The sequence below is a fragment of the Humulus lupulus genome, chromosome 1 (genome assembly GCF_963169125.1).
Source record: "Humulus lupulus chromosome 1, drHumLupu1.1, whole genome shotgun sequence".
Classification (NCBI taxonomy): domain Eukaryota; kingdom Viridiplantae; phylum Streptophyta; class Magnoliopsida; order Rosales; family Cannabaceae; genus Humulus; species Humulus lupulus.
The window spans coordinates 200256064-200281990 of record NC_084793.1 but is presented as its reverse complement, the minus strand read 5'-3'; the positions used below and the strand labels follow the sequence as shown (position 1 = coordinate 200281990).

General features: G+C 36.7%; 2 protein-coding genes across 3 annotated transcripts; one reads left to right on the top strand and one right to left on the bottom strand.

The window, feature by feature from the left end:
• The first annotated feature begins 3463 nt into the window (after window positions 1-3463).
• LOC133802383 (uncharacterized) lies at window positions 3464-8515 on the top strand. The gene is made up of 5 exons (XM_062240682.1): window positions 3464-4056; window positions 5068-5569; window positions 5663-5864; window positions 7008-7514; window positions 7750-8515. The coding sequence occupies exons 1-5, from the start codon at window positions 3687-3689 to the stop codon at window positions 8179-8181; spliced, it is 2013 nt and encodes a 670-aa protein (XP_062096666.1). The 5' UTR covers window positions 3464-3686; the 3' UTR covers window positions 8182-8515.
• LOC133802369 (probable inactive ATP-dependent zinc metalloprotease FTSHI 4, chloroplastic) lies at window positions 7317-25927 on the bottom strand. 2 transcript variants are annotated; one of them, XR_009877278.1, is made up of 18 exons: window positions 25454-25927; window positions 18930-19185; window positions 18469-18844; window positions 16869-17127; window positions 15719-15850; window positions 14583-14657; window positions 14386-14511; window positions 14149-14258; window positions 13991-14069; window positions 13728-13865; window positions 13528-13639; window positions 10295-10458; window positions 10089-10194; window positions 9833-9909; window positions 9317-9460; window positions 9074-9219; window positions 8501-8561; window positions 7317-7500 (listed from the first exon to the last, which is right to left on the bottom strand). XR_009877278.1 is itself a non-coding variant. In XM_062240676.1 (17 exons), the coding sequence occupies exons 1-16, from the start codon at window positions 25727-25729 to the stop codon at window positions 9076-9078; spliced, it is 2574 nt and encodes an 857-aa protein (XP_062096660.1). In that variant the 5' UTR covers window positions 25730-25927; the 3' UTR covers window positions 8359-8561; window positions 9074-9075. The 2 variants fall into 2 exon arrangements, 1 of the variants encoding a protein (XP_062096660.1); XM_062240676.1 differs by lacking the exon at window positions 7317-7500 and having other exon boundaries at window positions 8359-8561.

Genomic DNA, 25927 nt, shown 5'->3' with positions numbered 1-25927 from the left:
TCCTAAACTTACCCAGAAATCACCCAGAAATTACCTAGTTATGAACATCACAATCCTAGACATGTTTTAGAATTTACTCAATACGCCTAAAATCGAAACCTATGCACCAAAGTTATTTAGGAACAACCTATTGTTGATGTCTATAAAGTGCAGATTCACATGACAAAGAAAAAGGAAGAAAATTGAAACACGCGAAAAACAGTAGCATACAAGTCTCGGAAAAACAGGAAACTTACGATATGTTCTTCAAATGAAAGTTGCAAGCAAAGTAGAAGAAGGGCTCCTAGGGAAATCCTTGATGACTGGGTTTCCGAGGGTATTTTGTAACGAGATTTTGGGGATTTCTGGGATTTTAATCAGAAGAGGAAGAAGAGTTTTTGAAGCTCGGAAGAGAGAAAATGAAGAAAAATTTCGAATGAAAGGTGATGAGTACTGAAAATTGCCAACCCTATTTGTACGTAAAAGGCATAAGGAAACGAGGACCGTCCGATCAAGCTAATGCGAGATACGAGGGTCATGATTCAAAAAATGAAACGGCGGCAAAAAGGTGGCCAGACCATTTAATACAATCCTCAAAACCCGAACAGACGCCAATCATGGCGTTCCACGTGTCCAGTACTCAAATGATGGGCAGGGCCTGGATAATAGCAATGGAAGCTTAAAAGTCCATGTTGTGAAAGTCAGAAGTGACATCATAGAACAGGAGCAAGGACTTGGGGGCAAATGTACGCCCTGAAAATCAGCACGTACCTTTTTAGGCAGCTCGGGTACAGCTGGCTAAAAAGGCTATAATCGATGTTCCACGTGTTCACTTTTCATCCTGGGGAATTTAGCACGATTCCCTAGACAAATAGCTCGAGCTAATGAGTTCAAAGTAACATACTGCCTGGAACCATTTGTGGAGTATAACATCAAAAGGCGCGAGATGACGTTACGCTAGCTCGTGGTACGCCAGAGACCTAGCGTACCCCAGGATCTTTATAAAGCTGACTACGCAATATAAACGTGCGTAAACAGACATCACGTGTCTGTTTAATCCCGAATTCCCAGATACGCAATATAAACGTGCATGATCAGACATCATACGCCTGATTTGGACCATGCGACCCATTATCCATTTTACCTAATGATTAGACCACAGTTCAATATAAAATGTAAATGTTAATCATTAGTGTCACAAGATGATGTGAGGGATCAAGGGATCACGGGATGACCCCAACACCTACCCAGGGATCACTCTCCTATAAATACCAAGACCTTGGATAGAAAAGGGGTTGGGTTTTCTCTGTGTAATGCAAATATTATGTCGAAATAGAGAGAGACATACAGTAATAATATTGACTCGTGGACTAGGGGGATTCTAACCTCCGAACCACGTAAAAAGGAACGAGTGTTCTTACTATATCATTCTAAGTAGCTTGAAGAGTGATTATTCTCCTTACGGTTTACCCTTAAGCACTAGTTTATTCCAGATAATTTTCGTAATACACTGTTGGCGAAAAACTGCATCAACAAATATATTGATTGTTTTTCCAGGTATTTGGTTATCCTAGTGTTACTGAATGTTTTGGCAGTAAAAATTCAAACTATCAAATTATTCTTTTTATTGTAAAGACAAATTAGAATGTAAAATTTTCAGAGTTTTTATTTCTTGTCTATTTTTTTGTTAATCAATGTACACAAACTATTGGGTTTAGATAATTTCTTTCAATTTTTTATTTTATAAATTGTTTGTGTTTTTCAGCAAGCACATCATGATCCTGATCATTTATCTTTATAATCAAGATAATAGTCATCTATAATTTTGATTTTGTATGCAAATAATATTGTTTTATGTAGAAGATTTAAGATAGTTTCCAAATAAAAGAAAATGACGTTAGAATAGAGTTGACAGAGGAGACAATTTCTGCAAACCTTGTTTCTTGATCGTGTACTGGATATGCAGGTCGCCGGAATTTTCAACGATTGGAGCTCGTATGATTGGAAGAATGTTGGAATTTATTTGATTTCTGTAGAAAATGATCAGTCATTATTTGTCAAAGTGAAGAGATTTTTGTTAAAAAAAATTGCAGAAGCTGAGGTCGAACATTTGCTAGTATTGATCGAATGTTGTGGAAATGGCCGGAGGTAGGAGTTGTCGCCGGAGAAGAAAGCTATCGCTGGAGAAGGGAGTGTCGGAGATGGAAGCATTTGCAGAGAGTTACGTAGTTTTGGATAATGCTTTTGATCGTGTTTATGCTTGAGTAGAGACGTTAATTACATTTGTGCCCTTGATTGTGATGATGTGTTTTTGTTTAAATTTCAATTGGCCTATGTACTTAATTTTTCCATAAACTAAGTTTTTCTTAATTAAATTCTTCCATACATATTATAAAAAGATTAATTCACATATTTTTATACAAGATTAGCTAAATAGTAATCCCCAAAATTGTACAACCCATAAATTTACTCCAAATCAGCCTATTATAAGTTAAAATACAGCCCAGCAGGGCCCACAAGAATTTTAAGAGGAAAACACCCAGAAATGCTATGCCCCATAGATACCCATCAAGAAGGTTATATACAAGTTGTTGAAAGAAAAAGTGTAAAGGGTTGATTGAAAAAAAAATTAATAAAATTCCTTTATATACTTTTTTCACCTTTGAAAAAAAATCAAAATCATGCTGGTAGCCCAAATATTTGATTTTATAACAAAGTGATTTAAACTTGGGACCCCTAAACTAGAGGCTAAAGAATCAGATAAAGATATGTTTGTATAATTGGTTTATCTATTTATTACATAGATTCTAACCAGTGGGTGACATATCACAAAATAGATTTTTTTTAAAATAAATGAACGAGTGTTTTTCAATATTTACAGAGGGTAACTTTGTAATTTTCATTTTAAAAATTAAGAAACAATGGTCGGTTTTTGTAAATTTTCCAAAGAAAGTGGTAACAGTGGCACAACGGTGCAGCCACATAACACTTCATCTCTTTCGAACAAGGGAACCAAACCATTGAATAAAGACTTTTCCTTCTAGTAAAAAAAATTAATAATAATAATAAAGAATAAAGAGTTTTCCACGTTTTGGTGTTCGAATATTGGATTTCAATGCCGGCAGGACTTATTTAATGATTAATATTAAAAGCCAACTTGGCTACTAACGTACCATGTTGTTCAATTTTTTTGGTCTACTATTATATGATTGAATTTAAAATTGATTCTAACCATAGTGTAAACCAATATATAAATGACACCTTTTACATGCCAACATTATTTATATATATAAATAAAATATATATAAGAATACAAAATAATAAGGGCACAGATATATGTAAGAGTAAGACCAACCCACCGCGTGAAAACCCGTCATATTAGAAAGGAAGAGGGACTACACCCGATTTCGTAGACATGGATTATTTCATACTTAACTATATGGCCTAATATCTCAGCTGTTAATACAATTGGCTCAGCCGCCACATGAATCCTTATGTACAAAACAAGAAGAGAAATTAAACACAAGCCCACCGAATATATAAATATATTTATATATATATCTTCTTCCCAATCCACTCATTATTATAAATACCACATATTCACATATTAAGCTACTTACTAACTTTTTCTCTTCATCATCCTACTCTTAATATAATCTTTATCTCGTATAGTTTTTTTTAATTTTCTTTTTGGTCCAAAAATTAAGATGGAATACTTGGATCAACCCATAAAACGTTTAGATCAGAGTAAGAGTAATATAGGAGTTGGCAGGGCAGCAACAACAACAAGGCCTTTACCATCTTCTCCTAATGTTAATAATAAATCTTATGGGGGTAGTCTTTGCAATCATCGTTCGGAGTCATTCCGGACATTGGAGAAGGGTGTACCCGCGAAATCAGAATCGGCAGAGGTGAGATTAGCATGGCTTCGTTCTCAGATCATTGGTGGTAATTATGAAGTGGAATACAACTCTCCTTTCGGCAAACGAACCATCGTGTATGCCGATCACACCGCCTCTGGTCGATCCCTTCTCTACATTGAAAACTTCATCATCTATAACGTTCTTCCTTTCTATGGTACCTACTTAATTACACCACCTCATCATTATTCTATTATAATAATAATATATTATATATATAGGGAGCGAGTACAACGCATGTCTTTTTTGCAATATCGGTGCATCATTTTTCTATTTCGGTACCTGAATAGTTATAATCCCAAATATTTTTATATGATGGTGTACATTATACCTATCTAGAACATCCTACAAATTTTCAAGAAATTCTAAATAAATTATGGTACCGAAAGAGAGTATAAACTGTCTATTGCACGCGTGCCTATTTTTTTGTATACGCGTGTAAAATTTGATAGTTTGAACTCTATTTTCGGCTTCCTAAACTATTCAGAATTTCTTGAAAATTTGCAGGATATTCCAAATACCTACAATGTACACTGTCATATAAAAAAAATTGGAATTATATCTATCGAGGTGCCAAAAATAAAAAAGGATGTACCGATATTGAAAAAAATGGAATACATTGTAATCGTTCCATACATATATCACCTATAATATAACAATACTATATTTACCACTTGTGCAAAATTACGTGTAGATAGAGTATGAATTGTTAGTGTTTGTTGTTCGATAGCCTAGAGACTTCCTTATATCTATATCTATATTTATTGAGCTCAATTAATTATTGGTGTCCACAATTATATTTTTGTGCAAGTTGGAAATATTTAATAAATGTTTTCATTCATTCATATCAAAACTATTTAGTATAATAATTTTTTTTTTCATTTTGGTCGTTCTAGGCGCAATGATTTTTTTTTTAAATATATTTAATTGAGGAACATTAAAAAAACAAGGCAATGAAAGAAATATAAATATATATTTATAGGCTATACACAAGAACGACCGATATCGATGGTTGCTTTAGTTTGGTTAAAGGCTTTACTATATTTCACATTTTCAACAATTTAGTATAAGAATCTTATCCTTATAGGTATATTTCATATATCAAAGTTCATATCGAAGGAGCTTTATTTATTAGTTATTAATATTATATTATACAATACGTGTGTAGGAAACACACACACGTGCGACAGTCACGTGGGTCACCGAACAACAAAAATGGTTCATGAAGCAGGGAGCTACGTAAAGAAATGTTTGGGAGGTGGAGATGAGGATGCCCTCTTGTTCTGTGGGTCAGGTACCACTGCGGCCATAAAGAGGCTCCAAGAGGTTATGGGGCTTACGGTGCCATCCATACTGAGAGAGAGAGTGATGAAGAGCTTAAGCAATGAAGAGAAATGGGTCGTTTTTGTTGGACCATTTGAGCATCATTCGAACATTCTCTCATGGCGCCAAAGCTTGGCTGAAGTAGTTGAGATCGGTTTAGACGAAAATGGGTTATTAGATATGGAAGCTCTAAGATTGCAGCTTGAGTGTTACAAATATGCCAACAGACCTATTTTGGGTTCTTTCTCTGCTTGTAGTAATGTGACTGGGATTTACTCTGATACAAGAGCAATAGCCCAACTTCTTCACTTGTATGGAGGCTTTGCATGCTTTGATTTCGCTGCTTGGTAAGTAGACTTTACACACCAAAACACACTAATTATTATTATTATTATTATTATTATTAGTTTACTAACTATTTAGGCTGCACACGTATGCAGTGGTCCCTATGTAGAGCTGGACATGAGATCAGGAGAGATGGACGGCTATGATGCTATTTTTCTTAGCCCACACAAGTTTGTTGGTGGACCTGGAACCCCTGGCATACTATTGATGAGCAAGGCTCTCTATCAGCTCAAGACTTCACCCCCATCAACTTGTGGAGGTGGAACCGTTGCTTACGTTAATGGCTTCTCTGAAAAGGTAATTAGACACTCTTGTTTCAGAATCATTCACTCGATACTGCTAATATTTACATGAATTTTTACTTTTATCTCGTTTTTTTCTTTAATAAGGATATAAAAAATGAAAATTCAGACCGGAAGAAAGGTAGAAATAGTTATAATCATTTATAATGTGAAAATGACGTGAAATCTAGAGCAAGCAAGAAAAGATCTCTAGTTGGAATTATTCTGGCGTACCAAATTAACTCCCATCCCATCTGGTCCAGACCTACACTTCCCAAATGATATCTTCATAAGATAGATATACATAAAAGTAATAATAAATGGATTAAATTGCCGCTAAAACAATTCATATTTTCAAAATGTTTCATTTTTATAATTATTCAAAAAGTAAATATATTCAATGTATTAAAATTGTCACACTTTTATACTTAAATTTTATTTTGCAGCTAATACACTTAATATTTTTAAAATATTACACTTTTATACTTATTTTTTATTATTATTTTGATAAATAATAAAAATAAATTGAAAAATATAAATTTTCAATTTTAAATTATTTTATCTTTCTTATTATTTTCTCAAAATAACAAAAAAAATCATTTAAAATTTTAAAAATAATTAAAATTTATATTTTCCCTTCACTCTTTAAAGTTTAAATTATTTATTATTAATTTTAATAAAATATTTATTATTTTTTAATTTAAAATAATTATTTTGAGAAAAAATAAGAAAGATAAAATAATTAAAAATTTATATTTTTTTCTAAGTTTCATATTATTTCTCAAAATAATAAAAAAATAGATATAAAAATACAACATTTTAAAAATATTTGGTATATTTATCATAAAAAAAATAGTTATAAAAGTTCAATATTTTGAAAATATTTGATATATTTACTGAAAACAAAATTGAGTATAAAAATATAACATTTTAAAAACACTGAGTATTTTAACCACAATTTACTCAAAAAAAAAAAAAAGTTCTTTTATTTTTTGTTTGAAAGGGTATATAGCCAAGTTCAACTTATCAAATATTTAATATGTTGAAAACCCAGTAATCATCATTACTTTTACATGTGATATTTAGCGTTTTTTTTTCTTACTACAAGCTATGTCAAATAAAAGTAACTAATTCAAGTAATATTACTTCATGAATGCAGGAGACGTTATATTACGAGGACATTGAAGAAAGGGAGAATGCTGGGACACCACAAATAATACAAACAATAAGAGCAGCGTTGGCCTTTTGGGTCAAAGAATACATAGGTTATGAAGTGATTAAAAGATATGAGCATATCTATGCAGAAAAAGCACTAAAGAGGCTTCTCCCAAATAAGAACATACATGTTTTAGGAAATACAAGTGTCAAACGACAAGCCATATTGTCGTTCCTCGTTTATTCCACAACAAATTCTTGCTCACCTACAGACCTTAAAAATGGGTGTGGCAATGACAGCAGAGACGGCAAAGAAGGAGGGCTTTTCATGTGGGGAGAGATTGGCAACAATAGAGATAAGCCTCTTCATGGAGCTTTTGTTGCAGTCCTCCTCAATGACCTCTTCGGCATCCAAGCTCGAGGTGGTTGTGCTTGTGCGGGACCCTATGGTCACAGACTGCTCGGAATTGATGAGGCTATCTCTCATGCCCATAGATCTGCCATTGTAGAGGTGAACAATTTTAAATGCTTTAGAACAACATGAATCACAGCACAGCTATAAAATTAAGTTTGAAATCTCTGTTGTGTATAGTTAAATTCACTTTCTTTCTATGAAGAACACTAATACTAAGCCACAAAATTTGCGATTAATTGATAGACATACTTCAATAATGGGATGCTTATTTCTGATAATACTCCAGTTAGAAAAAGCTTAACTAAATCATGTTTTTCCTAATTATGAATAGGGCTACGCCGGAGCGAAACCTGGATGGACAAGAATCAGTTTTCCCTATTATATGTCCAACGAGGAATTTGAGTTCATTTTGGCAGCATTGGAATTCGTAGCTACTTATGGACAGCGGTTCCTCACTCTTTATCACTTTGATATGCGAACAGGTAGCTGGACTGCCAGAGACAAAGCACTTTTATGCCTCATCAAGAATAATGCTTGCAATGTTCATGGCGTTCCTCTAGCTAATGGTACAAATGCAACAGAAGTGGAGAGTGAACAACCCAAAAAATTCATAAACATAGAAGCTAAGCATAATGGAATTGTCACTAAGTTTGAGCAGTATTTAAAGACTGCCAATGAGATTGCACATCTCCTTCCCAAATTCCCTCCACAGCGCACACTTCCGGGAGCATTAGATCTCAATTTTTTGCAATTCAGAGTTTAATCCAATTCTTTTAGTCATATACAACACTTGACATTGTACATTTTTGTTCTCCAATTTATTCGTTTGCAATTTATATACTGTAATTGCTGAAAAGAAAGAGTGTTGCATTTCTTCCCCCTCCCCCGCCATTCCCTCTCTTTCACAACACCTATTATGATGTATCATGCTAGCTATAAATTAATAAGACAACTATCTTTCTACTTCTTTGGTAGATTGAGCCCCTCCTGGGTATTTACATAGCAATTGCTATAATTTTCTAGTTCCCAAATATTGTAGGGTGAAGCAGGGAATCTAGTTTTAATTAAATGTGTAGAATTACCAATCATTAAACATAGCATGTGTCCTTGGATTATCTACCATAAGATCCAGTAATCCTTTGCCTGCAAAAGAGGAATAACACAAAATTTCAGACATTTTAGCTCTATATAGTTAAAACAAACTCAAAAGGAAATGCTAATCTGCAAGAGTGAAAACTTTAAGGAAATTTTTCCCAAAGTGGGATAAGCTACAGGTCCACTGATCAAACACAATGCATGAGCTGATTGATGTATCTTGCACAGCCACACTCAGGTAATCTGAAACTTAATCGTCACCAAATAGCTAAATTCCAGACATTTTAGCTCTATCTAGTTAAAACAAACTCAAAAGGAAATGCTAAGCTACAGGTCCACCGATCAAACACAATGCATGAGCTAATTGATGTATCTTGCACAGCTACACTTGCACAGGAAAGATACTCAATGTGGCTCTCTCTCTCTCTCTCTCTCTCATGAGAGTGAAACTATTCAAGCAGCATATGCAGTTGCTCCTTGGCCTTGCCTTTGGTTTCACAGTAAAAACAATATGATAAAATTTTGAATAAGCTGCATTCATATTAGGGAAAGATGTTTACTTCTATAGAAAATGGCTGGCCATTAGAAGTTGAGGTTTCTGTTTTTCCTCTTCAAACACTGCTGAAGCTTCAGCTTTCATGTCTTCAATTTTTTTATCCCAAATGTCATCTATTAACTTCCAGGTTTCATCATTCACCTTTTGGGTCTGTAAGATAATGAAAAAGAAAAAGGGTACAAAAGTCACATTAATTGTTGAAACAAAAAAGCATAACAAAATCCCAGTAGCATAGTATCTCAGATACCTCCATGGGTCTGGCTGCACCAAACGTTGAAAATCCAACATTGCCAGGTGCAAATGTAACCCTCCCAGGAAGTGAAATCCCATGTATTCCCCATCTCCCTGCATATATTAGGGCTCCATATTCATCCACTGGACTCACAGCCGGCTGGGAATGAATTAGAGTACATAAGAAACAAAATCGTTTAACATACTATCATTAGAGTTGGAACAGTAAGCTATTGTACTACATCAAAATACATCCACTGATAAATATGGCATATCAGGTACAGAGAAAAGAACAACGTAAGCCATGATTGCAAGATTTAAGATGTGTATTGAAAAGCTATTACAAAAACATATTGCATTCTCAAAATAATAGGAAACATATTGCATTCTCAAAATAATAATAGGAAACATATTTCCATTTGGACAAAAAAAAAGTATGCAAAACTAGCTTTGTAGATAATGACAAAAGTAGTCCAAAGAAAAAAGGTAATTCATAACTATATAATAGCAATTATGTTAAGTTAACAACTACCTGAGGTATTTGAGCAGCCCTTTGGTAAATATCCCAAATTTCCTCAGCTTTAATTTCTCCCTTTTCAAGTAAAAGGTCTGCATAATAAAAAGACATGGCAAGCCAAAAAGTATTCAAACATTACAATTTGATATCTAAAGTCAATCTAGTAACACTAATAATGATGTAACCTCAAGCAAAGTAATTAGAGATCAAAGTATACACTGTACTAGTATTAGTTCGAACTTCAAACAAACAAATCATAAACACTAATCACCTGTGATCGTCTCCACAGCTAGATGGTACTCCCTCAACACAGATGAACATTTATCAACAGCATAACGCATATATTCATCCCTAAGTGCTTCAAGCTTAGCTGCAAGCTGTTGCAATTGAACAAAGGCACCAATGCTAGTAATGTGAAATAGTCCTATCAACAAATGCAGGGATTGAAGTTCAAATATTTGGAAAACTCAAGCATACATTGGGCACAAGATCACTCTGATTCCTGTAGAATGCTTTCCCAAAAGCTGTCATTCCAGTCTGCAGGATTAAAAATTCTGCCAGCCTCGAAGCTTCTAATGTTGCCTTTGATGAGATCCAACACAGATTGTCAACCCCAAACATCTCCTCCTCAATAACTCTTGCTACAAAAAGATGCAGTCAATGAACTCTAAGCATATTTATACTTCTTTCTCTTTGATAAGGCTTATTGTTAACAATCACGAAAATAAAAAAATGACAGAAGTTCATTACATATCTACAATAAAAGTAATCAATTACCAATATGAATTAAAAAGCATTTGAAGCACCAAAATCAGGAACAAACCACATGCATAAGGCATGATTAAGAACAGAAACAACAGGCAACCATTTTGACAAAAATAATTCAAACTGTTCCACCATATCTAACCATTTGACCCTAAGCATACATGGTACAACATTCATCAATAAATTAATTAGCTGACCTTATCCCCTAACGACCACATTAAAAGTTTCCCAGTATAGTCCTAATTCCAGGAGTTTAACCTAGTAATGTGGCAGTTGAGCCCTAACCTTTGGCTAAACAAAGAGAGTGACAACTATGCTAGGAAAGTTTAATTTTATCTGTAAAATAAAACGTTTGTAACAAAATTGGTAAGAGTGATTCTTGTATAGCGGACTGGGGCCACATGTGGTCTCCTCCTACTTGCTCCAGCACTGACCCGATTAGCCTTTATTGTAATTAGTATAATTTTTTTTTTTTTTTGAAAAAGAGACAGAGGCCTTTGTCTTAGACTGACCTCCTCTCAAATATATTGAGAGCCCTCACTTTTGGCGGAAGAATACCGTGGTAACAAAAACAAAAACAAGCACAAACCACCCACAACAGAAACCCCCCTCCCCAACACTAAAGCCATAAATTGCCCCAATCTCTACAGAGATCCAAAAAAGAAATCCCCTCAAAACACTTGGATTTAAACACCCAAGTTGCAACCCAAAATTTGATCTTATCCCAAATAGACTCAACTAAGCTGAGCTAGAGAAACCTTCAAAAATTCTACTATTTCTTTCAAGCCATAAGGCCTAAAAAGTCGCAAGCAAAGTACTCTGCCACAATCGAGACACATTCTTGCCTCTCTCTAAACGACCAATAAACAATTGAGAACAAGAAGAGGGCATACACCAAAAGACGCCAAACTCAGCCAACACCTTACCCAAAACCTCCCTAACAAAATGACACTCCAGGAATAAGTGTCTGGTTGACTCCCCTACACTCTTACAGCAAACGCACCAATTAGGGAGTAAACAATAACAGGGTCTCCTCCTTTGCAAGTTATCATGAACATTTAATCTATTATTGAAGACCAGTCAACCAAACACTTTAACTTTCGAGGGAAAAACACTCTTCCACAAATTATTTGCCCACCTCTCTTCTGGACCCATATGAGCATAACTTAACCTCCAAAAAGGCTGACCTGCAAAAGAACATCTCACTAGTGTCAAGAATCCAAGCCCTTCTGTCCTCTAAGATTGCCAACAAAGCAACATTCTCTAACAACTAAAACAGCCGAGTCAGACTAGAGACCTCCTTATCAAACAAATTCTTTCTAAAACGCAGATCCCACCCCAGGCCTCCTAAACCTCCCTCACCCCCAGAAACCACCAAATCCTTAATCAAATAGTTATTGGCCTTGGAAAACGGAAATAAGTCAGGAAATTGATACTTTAATGGAGTATCGGTTATCCAACCATCCTCCCAAAAACGAATATGATCCCCCCTTCCAACCTTGAACCTGGCCAGCTGGCTATAATCCTCATACAGAGACGATATGTCTTTCCAAGGGCCACGAACAGACAACCTCCCTCCTCTACCAGTATCCCAGAAACCTCCATCCCCCCATACCTACTCTTCACCACCCTGTGCCACAAAGTCTTGCTTTCCAAAGGAAACCGCAACAACCATTTCATGAGAAACGCCTTGTTCCTCAAATCCAAATTACCAATGCCAAGGCCCCCATGACCACGCGATTTGCAAACTTCCCTCCAAGAGACAAGGTGGTTAGAACTAAAGTGATTCGCACCCTCCTAAAGAAAATCTCGCATCAACTTCTCCAAAAACCTACCACCCCTAGACAGGAAAGCACACTTCCACCCATCCAGGCATTTGACACATCTCGAAACAACAGGCTCCCAAAAACCTTTGGAATGAGGGGAAGCACCCAATGGTTACCCCAAATACTTCATAGGCCATTGGCCCGCCTCCCACCCGATTTCCTTAGCTCGAAGGTCTACTGTCTCCTCATCCAGGTTAATCCCTAAGAGCTGACATTTCTGGAAATTAATAGATAACCTGGAGACAACACTAAAAGCCTTCAGAATATCAAGAAGAACTGACAAAAACTCCTTATCATTAACAAAGAAAATCGTATCATCAGCGAACTGAAGATAACTAACCTCCACTTTATCCTTGCCCACTGTGAAACCTCTAAAAGTCGAAACACTCTTAGCCTTATCCACCATTCTGCCCAAGACATCCACAACCAAAGTAAACAAGAATGGTGAAAGCGAATCCCCTTGACGAAGGCCTCTAGATCCCTTAAATTTTCACCTTGGTCTCCCATTTAAAAACACAGAGAAGGATGTAGAAGACAAATACCCTAACATCAATCTCCTCCAAACTTCACCAAATCCTTTCTTACCCAGGACAAAGTCCAAAAAGTCCCAATTCACACAATCGTAAGCTTTCACAAAATCAATTTTGAACACCCACCCCGTTTTTCCTTTACAACCATCTTAATTTGGATTAATGTTCACTTCTTCCAAGAAATAGATAACTCGAAAATATACTAATAATCTTAAAGACATCACTATAACAAAGAAATATCAAACTTAGTTAATAAATATATCTATCTTTAGTCTAAGCCTCTTGGAACAAATAAAGCAAATAATTTAAAGAAGTACCCAAGTATGAAATGATACATTTATTTATTATATTATAGAAATGAAAAGAGTATATAGACGTGATTTGATACAGACTTCAGATCCTGATACTAGCAAATCTGGATTTAAAACTTAGAGATTCCAAAGTTAAAGAAAGCACAAATTTGGCTAAACCCAAAGATGTAATGGCCAAAAATTTTGATAAACGAAGGAATATTTAAAGTAATGAACAAAGAAGGCAAACCCCTGCAGTCTATTATGATTTTGTTAACAAGATCATCTTCATAACTTACGAGCACATGCACGCACTATAGAGTTCACATAATCTGATTTTCTTGCAAAGACCTTGCCCGGAATGTCATTATAACACATATTTGGCTGACTACGAATTGATTTTATATCCGTCTGCATACAACAGAAGGGATGTAAAATTACAGTGTTCCTAGGAACAAAAAGAGTTTAAGAAACTAAATAATAAAGGCAGCACCATGACCTGTGTAAATGGACGGTAAGGATTTGGAAAGTAGCAGGCAAGGACAGCAACAGCTGCTTCTCTGTATGCCAACCTTAATTTTAGATCCTCTGGGATTTCAGTATTATCTTCCTGCCCTGTTTCAAATGTGCCTTTTTGCTGCAAAAATTATTGCAAAAAAAATACAAAAAAGAAATGATGATGTCAGGGGTCAGCTACACTCAAGTTTTAGATGGCATGAGGTAGCCCAGCTAGGAGATATGTTATTGGAAAGCATTACTGACCCTTTTCAAAGCTTCTAGCAGCTCTTCTCGACCAATGAAATCTAAATCCTTCCTGGCAGTCAAAATTCCAGCTTCATTCCTGTCATTAGATTGATTAACATAAGCCTTTCTCTATCTTGATGCAGAACAGGGGAAAAAATTGTGGATTAAGCATTTACAGTATGTTCTGCAGTTCTGCCCCAGTAAAATCTTCAGTAAGCTCTGCTATTTCCAGAAGGAGAACGTCCTTCTCCTCCTCAGAACGGAAATATTTATTTCTAGCATGCACCTGCCATGCTCAAAGTATTAATGTAAGGTACAAACTTGAAATGGTATCTATACCTACAATGGTCCCAACAAAAGATAAAATAATGGGGAAGAGGGAAAGTGTAAGAAGAAGAGAAGGAGAAGTAAACCTTCAAAATAGCCAATCTACCATCCTTAGATGGCAAACCAACTCTTATGATCTTGTCAAAACGACCCTTTCGCAGTAGAGCAGGATCAAGAATATCCAGTCTATTTGTGGCACCTATTACCAGTACCTAACAAACCCAAGTTGAACAGTCAAAAGCAGCCAACCCCTCTTTAATCCACTTAAAATTTGAATATAAACCTGTGAGGTAGAAACTTTAAATCCATCCATCTCTGTCAATATCTGAAGGAGCCCTTGTTCCCTTTCTGCACCACCCTATACAACAATAAATTACAATTTCAGACTACATACAAAGTAAGAGTTATAATAAGTTCCATATGGTTTTAGAGTAACATGGTTTTGCAGCCAGTACCTCATCAACTTTGAACTATATCACAATAAATGAAGCTTTTCAAGTCCCAAGGTAGAACTTGGAGATCAATCACAAGGTGATCCTTAGAAAATATTTATCCACATTTTAATCTTGTCATTTAAAGCTTTGGCAGGCTCTATTTATTTATTTATTATTGTTTGCAAAGAAACTGAACTTTGACAGGCTATACAATGATACTATATATCCAATACCTTCATAAAACCATCACTACCCTTACCTATCTCAGCACTAGTTGTGCAATACAATTGCTAATACAATGTTCCTGAACAACCTTGAATAGCAATTTTTCTTTTTAAAAAAAAAATTCCTATTTGAAAAGTCTACTGAACTTCAAATTTGTCAACACTCCAGCAAACACTTGTATGTTTAATATTTTCCCTTTGGACTCTTTTTTTTCTTTCTCCTGATGAGCTAATCCTCCAGTTGAACTGATGGAGGCAAGAAACTCTAGCAAATTGCTAGGTGAGTCTCAGGAGGGCATAACCATTAAACCTAACTCTCATGATTCCTTTTGACTTTCTGATAGAGAAGTCAAATAATTTTCAATGAATTTAAAAGGTCATCCAAGGACCTACTTATTAATCATTATACAATAACGATAAAAAAAAATTAAAAAACCTTGTAGTCCACGCGTGTATCAGGCCCTGTGCATGACACATCTCAGTCTCACAAGGTTCAATTATGCTCATTAGGCATACAAGAGATGTTTCAAAAATCGCTTACAACATGCAACACAAAATGAAACTCGAGCCACCAGAATAAATTCCACTTCTATTTTAGTTTGCATAGAAATGATAAACATAAAATAAATATAAGAAAGAAATAACAACCAGTCCCGCAGTTTGTTTAGGCTATTCCAATTTTGTGAGGTGGAGTAAACCAACAGGAAGATGGGGCATCAAAGAATATGGTATTGAGTAAAGCATGATATGTATTAACCTACCCCACCAATATCAGGCCCACCACGTTTACTACCAATGGCATCAATCTCATCAATAAATATAATTGATGGTGCATATGATCTAGCACTAGCAAATAGATCCTTGACACGAGAAGCTGCCACACCTACAAACATCTGGAGAAATATAAGTTAGAAAGTTTGCTTTAAATTCTACAATGCCCAAATAATGAGAGAGAGAAGAAAGGATAAGATGAAATCACAACTCTGCATTGAGTGACAGATATATACCCATTACATCTAAGACCGTCCATAAGAAAGAGAGAATATTGAGATCAAGATTTTGTTGACTTAATAAGGATCTAGATTTTATACTCATAAAAAAGAGGCCAGATATATCCAATCAATGAATATGATGTGGTTTATTGGGGTAAGGAAAACAATAAATCCCATTGTTTGTCTAGATAAAAATAATAAAAAAAATAAATGAATAATAATAATAATAATAATTTGATGAAAAACCCTATACTTTTAAAATATCACAAAAAACCTTGCAATTTTATTTTTTGTTATAAAAAAGAATAATGATTGACACACATTCATTTTACACACTCAAAATGCATCCCATGATGTGGCATGCATTTTTAACCCCACATTAAATTAGTGAGGTCCTACTTAATAAATGTCAATGATTAAAAATGTATGTCACATCATAGTGTGTAGTCTAAGTGTGTAATATGAGTATGGGCCTAGCATTACTCTATAAAAAAAACCTAAATTTAATATATTCATCAACAAATCAATGACTGACAGTGCCTTGTCAAATTTACAAAAAGGCAAAATATGACTCAGTAAAAAAAATTATAATAATAACAAAGGAGGCAAATGATTTCCATTTAAAGGTAATGTTGTTTCAACCTTAATAGCTATATATGTCCTCAATTTATGTTTCTTGGATCCTACCTCAACACTCCCTATGGAAAGTTGCTTAGTTCCCAATGCGATTATGTGGGTGTAATCATTCTCACATAAAACTACTTATATTGCAAGTGGATCTCACATGAAACTCCTTGTATGGATATACTTTTTGTTATATATCCCAGAAAAAGTGCATAAGTATCATATTGTTTCAATAATATGCTACTTTATTAATCAAATTATCTTTAATTGAGAAGATAAGTTAATCAGGCCTAACCTCTACAAAATCAGTGCCATTTGCCGCAAAGAAAGGAAGTCCTGCTTCACCAGCAATAGCTTTCGCTAGCAGCGTTTTACCAGTTCCAGGAGGTCCATGGAGAAGTACACCTTTTGGGCAATAAATGCCTTTGTCTTGAAATTCTTCATCATCCTTTAAAATTCTTACAATTTCCTGCAGTTCCCTCTTTATATATTCCTGACCAGCAAAATCATCAAAGGTGATACCAGTAGATTCTTCTGCTGATATAAATTTTGCCCTGGTTGAAAGCAGCAATAAAAATTAAATCAGAGCAACAAACTTTATATCAAATTCATCTCTTTTCAAAATAAATAAATAATGTTCACTTTTTTTTCCTTCCAGAAAATGATGACAATCTACCTTTGTCCAAGCAAGAACATATAAGAAACATTTAGAAGTAAAATTTAATTACAAAATGTAAAATTCAGTTAGTTCTAATAATTAACATCAAACTGATTGCTACGTATGATTCTAATAAGAATTTTTCAGAATATTTCCATGAGCAAATTCAATTTCTATTTGTTAATCATTGGTAACTTACAAACCTAGTTGTCATTTGAAACAGGTAAAGAAGCATGGTGTTATAGTTGTCATTTGTTAATCTAGCATAAATATTTAAGAACTAAAATTTATTTTAAAAAAATAAAGTTTAAACTTAAATTCAGAAGCCACTCCATCAGCCTAAGGACACTAGTAACAACCACAGTTAAGAGACATCTTTTTCCTATAAGGGTAGCCTCAAAGAAACCTTTTGCCTCATAACACCATGAATGGACCAAAAACAAAGTGAAATTTGATACATAAACTTGTCCTTGGAAAATTCCACATTTATCTCTTTGTAATTTGTAATTTTGCATATTCCTAATACCAGTAATCCCTTTCTTTTTCTTTTTTTTAAACTAGGCTCCCCGCCTAACCCTACAATATTTGGGGACTAGGAAACCATAGCAATTGCTATGTAAGTATAGGTACCCAGGAGGGACTCAAACCCCAGACCTTATGGGATCAAACCACATCTCTGCCAATTTGAGCTACCCCTCTTGGGTGATACCAGTAAGAGAAATGATATGTGCACCCAAAATATGCACCCAAACATTACACACAGTGACGTGTCACCGCTCTTTAAAACAGTGGGTCCCAGTTTTAATAAATGTGATTGGCCAGGCTAAACTGCTACATCACCGTGTGTAATGTTTGAGTGTATATTTTGGATGCACATATCATTACTCTTACTGGTAGAAACAGAGAATCAACACTCTATCATTACTCCCTTGGGCTTGATAGAAACAGAGAAAATGTAGAAACAGAGAAACAGAGAGAATCAACTTGGGTGGCAACATATCATTACTCTTACTGGTAGAAACAAAATGCAGAATCTCTGTTTCTCTGTTTCTCTGGGCTTGAGAGTTGGGCTGGGCTATCAGAATCAAGTTGCAACAACCAGCAAATTTAAACTATGTTGCCACCCAAAAATTATAGAAACAGAGAAGAATATGAAGAGAGAGAGAGAGGGGATTTTTTAACAGCTACTTAACAAGAAAGTCAAAAACATGCCAATGGGAAATCATTCCCCACTTACCGACTTTTTCCTAAAGATCCAAGTGCACGGCGCTTGAGGGGCTGCCTAATTTTTTTGCCAGGTTTTCCTAGATCAGTAGGAATCAACTTGGCATATATTGGTCTTGTCAAGTTATCAATCCAAATATATAAACCAATAGAAAGGGCAAGCCGCATAGACCAAATGACTGCAGTTGCAACAGTTGTGTATACTTCTGCAGGTACTGTGTCCACATTATAGACATCAACATTTACTATTTGCTGGTGCAACTTCTGCCAAACTTCATTCCAGCAATCAATTGGCATGCGGTCAACTACATGACGCCTAAAAACAATTTCCTTATTCAAAGTTCCCTCAGATCCTCCTGTTTTCTCATCTTTGTAATAAGGTAAAATCACTGTAGATATAAGGAAACTAACTTTCAGAACAATATTCCATGGCAAAGTTGACACCCAAATGGAAAGAGCGAACAAACTTTTTACCTGATACTGTTTGACCATAATTTGAATACTCCATAAATTGAACGTTATTTGAGTTAAGAAGCCTCCAAAAATCACTAAAGTCAATCCTATGTGAGATTTCAGGATCCCACTCAGTTCCTTTCAACTTTCCACGCATAGTCAACAAAACTCTACTCCAATAAGAAGCCATCACAAGCTGCCTTTCCAACTGCACATTTGCCTTACGGTCAAGTTCTTCCAATTTATCAATCCGTTGTCTCTCAAGATCCTTTAATTTCTGGAAGAAAAAAAAAATCAACTCAACAATGAACAATTAACAAAGGTGACATAAAAAATTTTAATGAAAAGACAAGAATTATTTTCTTCAAGTTTTACGTAAACAAATATCTAATAAAAATGGATGAAAAGATGGGCTTCAAAAACAAGTTATTAGAAAGTTTTAATATCCTGATACAAAGATTGACAACTGAAGTGAGGAATGTATAAGGAATGAATAGGATGGGGATAACTAGAATGGAGTAAATGCAAAAATATTATTTATTTGACTTCTTTGATAAGACTAATGTAAAAAACTAACAAAATGAAAATGTACAGCTAGACAGGGAGAACCCTAGAAACAAAATGCATAATTCTGATAGCCCAGCCCAACTCTCAAGCCCAATAGAATTGGACCCTCAGAAGCTACAGGACCAAATGAAAGAGTGGGAGAGTTATACGGCCCAGGAAGCTGATGCAAAGCAGCCGAAGGAGAGGAGCCACACCAGAAATGAAGAAGGAAACGAAGATGAGCAGTGCGAAGAGGGAGAAACAGCGCGTAAGGGAAGGATGCGCTTGAGGCCACGTTGGCTCAAGGATTACATGCTGCACCTAGTTCGTTGAGAGAGGAGTGTAGCTGAGTAACTAATTTCTGTTATGCACTTTTTGTAATTGCTGAATATAAAAGGATTTTTGTAGGCAATTATGCCATTCAGGTTGTTAATTGTAATAGCAAGTTTTGCTGTGGAGATTCGCATTGTCTCGAAGAGTGCTTGTTACTATCATTGGTGCTTTCATTGAGTCTTCACCATGAAGAACGAGGAAATTGTCAATCTGCTACAGGCTATGGACCTCAAATGGGAGCAACGTTCTGAGTCTCAGCTAGAGCATTTTAAGTTGTTGGAGTAGCATGCGACTAAGACAAAGGAGAAGATTGCTCAGGTACAACAACCATCATCTCTGGCGACAAGCGGTGAGGGCAGTGTTGTGCGCGACTTTGGTCGCTCGGGAGGAAGACCATCGGATGTTGATACCAATAACAGGGATTTGAACTCCATTCTCAAAACCCTACGAGTCAAGGTCCCAAGATTTGATGGTACTGGCGTGGAGGATTGGGTTTACAAGATCAATAAATTTTTTGATCTTCACCGAGTTGACCACTCTATGAGACTGTCTGTGGTTGCCTTCCATTTGGATGGTGCTCCCTCCACTTGGTTTCAATGGATGGAAAAGGGCGGATCATTTTCAGATTGGGAATCGTTTCTCCAGGCTCTTCAATTGCGCTTTGGGACATCAATTTACGATGATTCACTGGGTCGTATCTCTAAGCTTACCCAGACAAGTAGAGTTTCTCATTATCGAACTGAGTTTGAGTCTTTGATGCCACGGATTCCTGGGGTGCAAGAATCCATGTTCCTGAATTTTTTCATATGGGGATTGAAGATGGAAATACGCCAAGAGTTGTTGATGATGAAGTCGGTGGACCTTGTTGATGTTATGGCGAAGGCTCATATCTTTGAGGATAGACATGACGATTTGTCTGGTCGTACTCGTGTCGACAATGGTTGTTCGAGGTGGTTTTCTCGCACAACAGCTACACAACAGGTCTCTCTCTCACCATCTCTGCAAGGTTACAAACCAAATTCAGCTTCTCAGGTACCTTCGGGCCAGAAGACTACTCTAGCAAGTAACCCATCTCTTCTTGTTAAAAGATTATCCCCTGCTGAACTGAAGGAACGTTGAGATCGTGGTGTTTGTTTTACCTATGATAAGAAATTCCATTATGGCCATAAATGAAGAATAAAATGCTCATTTTATGCTGTCACGATGAGGATGAATATGAGGTCCTCCAGGAGACTAATTCGCAGGACATGGAAGATGTGATTGATGAGGAAGTAAGCTTTATTCACTGTCAAATTCATTGAATCCGCGAATTTTTCGAATTTTGGCGAAATAAGGGGCTGAGGTTTTAGAGGTTCTTATAGATACCAGGAGTAATAATTACTTCATTCAAGAGTCTTTGACAGCTCAATTGAACCTACCATGTGTGGACACCAAGTGCTTTAAGGTATATATGGGCAATGGAAATTTTTTGCTGTGTTCTAAGATATGCAAAAGTGTGGAGTTGGTTTTACAGGGACATAATTTTGTGGTGGATTTGTATGTGCTTCCTATTTGCGGGTTGGATGTTGTTTTGGGTATGCAGTGGCTACAAACTCTAGGGCCTTGTGTACATGACCATAAGGCACTCACCATGGAATTTACTTGGCAAGGCAATGTGGTGAAACTTGCTAGGTCTACGGATGTGTCTACACATCAATTGTCTTATTCTCAGTTCCATACCCTCTCAAGAGAAGGAGAGGTTAAAGAGATTTATCAGTTTTATGCTATGTTGGAGGAACCCACTACCAAGGTCAATGAATTGGCTAAGTTGGAGAAACAATTTCCTCAGGAAGGCAGGGGGTTACTAACTGACTTTGTGGATGTCTTTGAGGAGCCTAAACAGCTTCCACCTTATCAAGGGGTTGATCACAGGATTTTTTTACAGCCAAGTTCTAATCCGGTTAATGCCCGACCTTATCGGTATCCTTATTTTTAGAAGGATGTCATTGAGAAACTGGTTAAAGAAATGAGTGACATGGGGTTTATTCGACCGAGCACTAGCCCTTACTCTTCACCGGTGTTATTGGTAAAGAAGAAAGATGGAACATGGCGCTTTTGTGTGGATTATCGGGCACTTAATGGGATTACTATCAAGGACAGATTTCCTGTTCCGACTATCGATGAACTGTTGGATGAGTTGGGCAGCGTAGTGATTTTTTCCAAGTTGGATTTGCAAGCCGGATATCACCAAATCCAGATGTATCGCCGTGGTGTGCACAAGACAGCTTTTCGCACTCATGAGAGCCGCTATAAGTTCATGGTTATGCCATTTGGGTTGACCAATGCCCCTTCCACTTTCCAATCAACAATGACTCAGGTTTTTCAACCCTATTTGCGTCAATTTGTCATTGTATTTTTTGACGATATTTTGGTGTACAATAGCAACATGAAGGAGCATGTTCGACATCTTGGGAAGGTGTTACAGTTACTCAAACAATACAGCTTCTATGTCAAGGCTAGTAAGTGCCATTTTTTTTAGCATACTACTGAATATCATGGTCACTTGGTCTCTTCACAAGGTGTTAAAAGTGGACCCGTCTAAGATCTCAGCTATGGTGGATTGGTCGGTGCCTACTACACTCAAACAGCTGCGAGGATTCCTTGGTTTGACAGGATACTACCGTCGATTTGTAGCTTCATATGCTACCATTGCTGCCCCATTAACTGAGCTTCTAAAGAAAGATAATTTCAAGTGGTCTCCGGAGGCTGCTGATGCCTTTGAGCACCTTAAGAAAGCTATGACAGCAACCCCTGTTCTCAGATTACCTGATTTTAACAAGGAGTTTGTGCTCGAAACAAATGCCTCTAATATGGGAATTGGAGGGGTATTAATGTAGGAAGGTCACCCAATGGCCTTTTTCAGCAAAAAGCTTGGTCCTCGATTTGCCGGAGCCTCGACATATAGCAGGGAAATGAGAACAATAGTAGAGGCGATTACCAAATGGAGACAATACTTGCTAGGCCAACATTTCATCATTCGTACAGATCATAAAAGTCTCAGGGAGTTAGTAACACAAGTGATTCAAACCCCCGAACAGCAACACTTCTGATGCAAACTTCTTGGTTTCTAATTTTCCATTGAGTATAAAGTGGGGAAACAAAACTCAGCATTTGATGCACTTTCTCACCAGCAAGAAGGAGTTGTTTCAGCTATTCATATAGCAGTTAGCTCAGGATGTTTCGAGTTTTTAGAGACTCTACGCCAAGAAACATCATCTGCCCGGATCTTCACGACTTACATACTAAGTTTCAACAAGGGGAATTGGACACAAAGTTGTATTCTGTGAAAGATGGGATTCTATATTTTCGGCAAAAATTCTTCATTAGTGAACACTCGAGTTTGAAGTCACTACTTCTACATGAATTCCATGCCTCACCATCTGGGGGTCACGCAGGAGTAGAGAGAACTTTTCTGCGCTTGGGGCCTAATTTCTTTTGGCAAGGAATGCATAAAGATGTTCGTTTTTTTGTGCAAGCTTGCTTGGTCTGTCAGACAGTGAAATATTCACCTTCGGCTCCTTATGGGTTGCTCCAGCCTTTGGAAATTCCTGAACGAGTGTGGGAAGATTTGGCTGTGGATTTTATAGTGGGGCTGCCAAACTCACATGGGGTCTCCAATATCTTGGTTGTCATTGACCGTTTTACCAAATATGCCCATTTCATAGCATTAACGAACCATTATTCTGCCACAAAAGTCACTGAACTTTTTTCTACTATGGTGATTCGATTACATGGTATGCCACGCACAATTGTTTCAGACCAAGACCCTATTTTCACAAGCGCGTTTTGGAAGAAATTATTCGAACTAATGGGCACTAGACTCAAGATGAGCTCCTCTTATCATCCTCAAACGGACGGACAAACGGAGGTCACAAACCGTTATTTGGAGCAATATCTTAGAGCTTTTACAACAGATAATCCCTAACAATGGAGCAGATTTTTATTTTGGGCAAAATATCACTATAATACAAGCTTCCACTTAGCGATTGGCATGACACCCTTCCAGGCAATGTATGGATGCACACCCCTGTCTATACCTTCTGATACTCGTGATACTACAACTATACAAGCAATAGAGGAAGATTTGCTATCTAGAGATGAGATTTTGCAGCAACTGACTACTAATTTACAACAGGCTTAGAACCGTATGAGGCAACAAGCAAATAAGAAGTGTCGTGACATTGAGTTTAAGATTGGAGAATTGTTAGTAAAGCTACAGTCATATAGACAGACGACAGTGGCAAATAGATTGAACTCCAAGTTGTGCAGAAGGTACTTTGGACCCTTTAAGGTAACTGCAAAGGCAGGTCCAATTGCATACACACTTCAGCTCCCACAAGGCAGCCGCATGCATCCAACATTCCATGTTTCTTTGCTTAAACCATATCACGGAGCGGAGTCATTCAACTGCTACCCTCTACCTGAAATGAGCATTGCTAATTGACCCATGATGACCTCTTTGACTACTTTAGCAACTCGTGTTCTACAAGATAAGAACAAGCCTATCAAACAAATGTTGGTTCAATGGACTTTGAACGCACCAGAGGACGCCACCTGGGAGGATTTCACCTTTTTTTGTCGACTTTACAGTCTGCCCAACCTTGAGGACAAAGTTGTTTTTGGGGAAGGAGGCAGTGATAGCCCAACCCAACTCTCAAGCCCAATAGAATTGGACCCTCAAAAGCCACAAGACCAAATAAAAGAGTGGGAGAGTTATACGGCCCAGGAAGCTGATGCAAAGCAGTTGAAGGAGAGGAGCAACACCATAAATGAAGAAGGAAACGAAGATGAGCAATGCGAAGAGGGAAAAACAGCACGTAAGGGAAGGATGCGCGTGAGGCCACGTTGGCTCAAGGATTACATGCTGCACCTAGTTCGTGTTGAGAGAGTGTAGCTAAGTAACTAATTTCTGTTATGCACTTTCTGTAATTGATGAATATAAAAGGATTTTTGTAGGCAATTATGCCATTCCGGTTGTTAATTGTAATAGCAAGTTTTGCTATGGAGATTCACACTATCTCGAAGAGTGCTTGTTACTATCAAAGCAATAGACAAGGAATCATCAAAACATATGTGCCATGTCAACAAGATCACTCCCTTATTAGATAATTCCAAACTTGATAATGCTAAAATCTGCACAAGAACACGAATAAGTCTGAAAAGAAAAATGTCACATCTGAGAAATTCTAATCTAAGCCTCCAAGACTCATTTCAGAACATTAAGACACAGTACTCTGTATAACCACACCCGCCTTCCATTGGAATGAGAATAAACAGTTTAATTGAATACAACTACTAATATATTATATACCTTCTAAGGAAATCACCCCTTCCAACAAGTTCATGTAACACAGTCTCCATCCTAATCTACAACTACGAATTATTACTTCATATACATTCATCAAACAAGAACCATATCCCAACCCCCAAAAGTCCTCTCAGGAGACAGAAACGATTCCACTTTCTTTTGCAATAACAATTTCATTGGAAAATCCAGATTCCTTTTCACTCGTCCTCCATTTTACCAGCAGCACAGCACATATTAGTAAATATGCTCTGCACTGATAAAATCCACAACAATTTATCTTTAACTTTAGCTAAATCTACAATCAAAAAAAGAAAGAAACCTCGAATAGCTGAGCAGACTCAACGTCTTCCTCGGCGTTCGTGGGCACTATAGCCGAGTTCGAACTCGAACCAGAAGCTTTGCAGGCGCGAATTCTGAGCTTCGCTGGGTTGAGAAACTTAGCATCGTCACCATAGGCCTGAAACTTAGCTCCCAAATAACGTTTACGACGTGTTCGATAAAAGGCCGGAAAGGAATGAGGAGGGGTTTTAGAGGGGTGTAACAAGCGGTTTGGTAGTTGAAGTATATCACTTCTCGTTAATGGTTGGGAATTCATTTTCCACCATTAAAGGATGCTTTTTGCCGTTTGTGAGTGTGTATTTTCTTGCTCTTTTCTCCTATTTTCCGGTGTGGAAATATCGGACGAGCCGGAAAATATTATCCAGCACCTCACGGCCAAAGCCAAGTATATGCCGTTTTGAAAGAAAACAGAAATATGGGTTTTGAAAAAAAATAATTAAAAAGTTCCAAATAC

What these genes read in the sequence shown, in the direction of transcription:
- LOC133802383 (XM_062240682.1), top strand. Translation starts at nt 3,687, where the DNA reads ATGGAATACTTGGATCAACCCATAAAACGTTTAGATCAGAGTAAGAGT. An exon ending in TAACGTTCTTCCTTTCTATG is followed by an intron (nt 4,057 to 5,067) that starts GTACCTACTTAA and finishes ATACGTGTGTAG; the next exon opens with GAAACACACACACGTGCGAC. An exon ending in TTAATGGCTTCTCTGAAAAG is followed by an intron (nt 5,865 to 7,007) that starts GTAATTAGACAC and finishes TCATGAATGCAG; the next exon opens with GAGACGTTATATTACGAGGA.
- LOC133802369 (XM_062240676.1), bottom strand. Translation starts at nt 25,729, where the DNA reads ATGAATTCCCAACCATTAACGAGAAGTGATATACTTCAACTACCAAAC. An exon ending in GGATCTTTAGGAAAAAGTCG is followed by an intron (nt 17,128 to 18,468) that starts GTAAGTGGGGAA and finishes GCTTTCAACCAG; the next exon opens with GGCAAAATTTATATCAGCAG. An exon ending in GCAGAACTGCAGAACATACT is followed by an intron (nt 14,070 to 14,148) that starts GTAAATGCTTAA and finishes ATCTAATGACAG; the next exon opens with GAATGAAGCTGGAATTTTGA.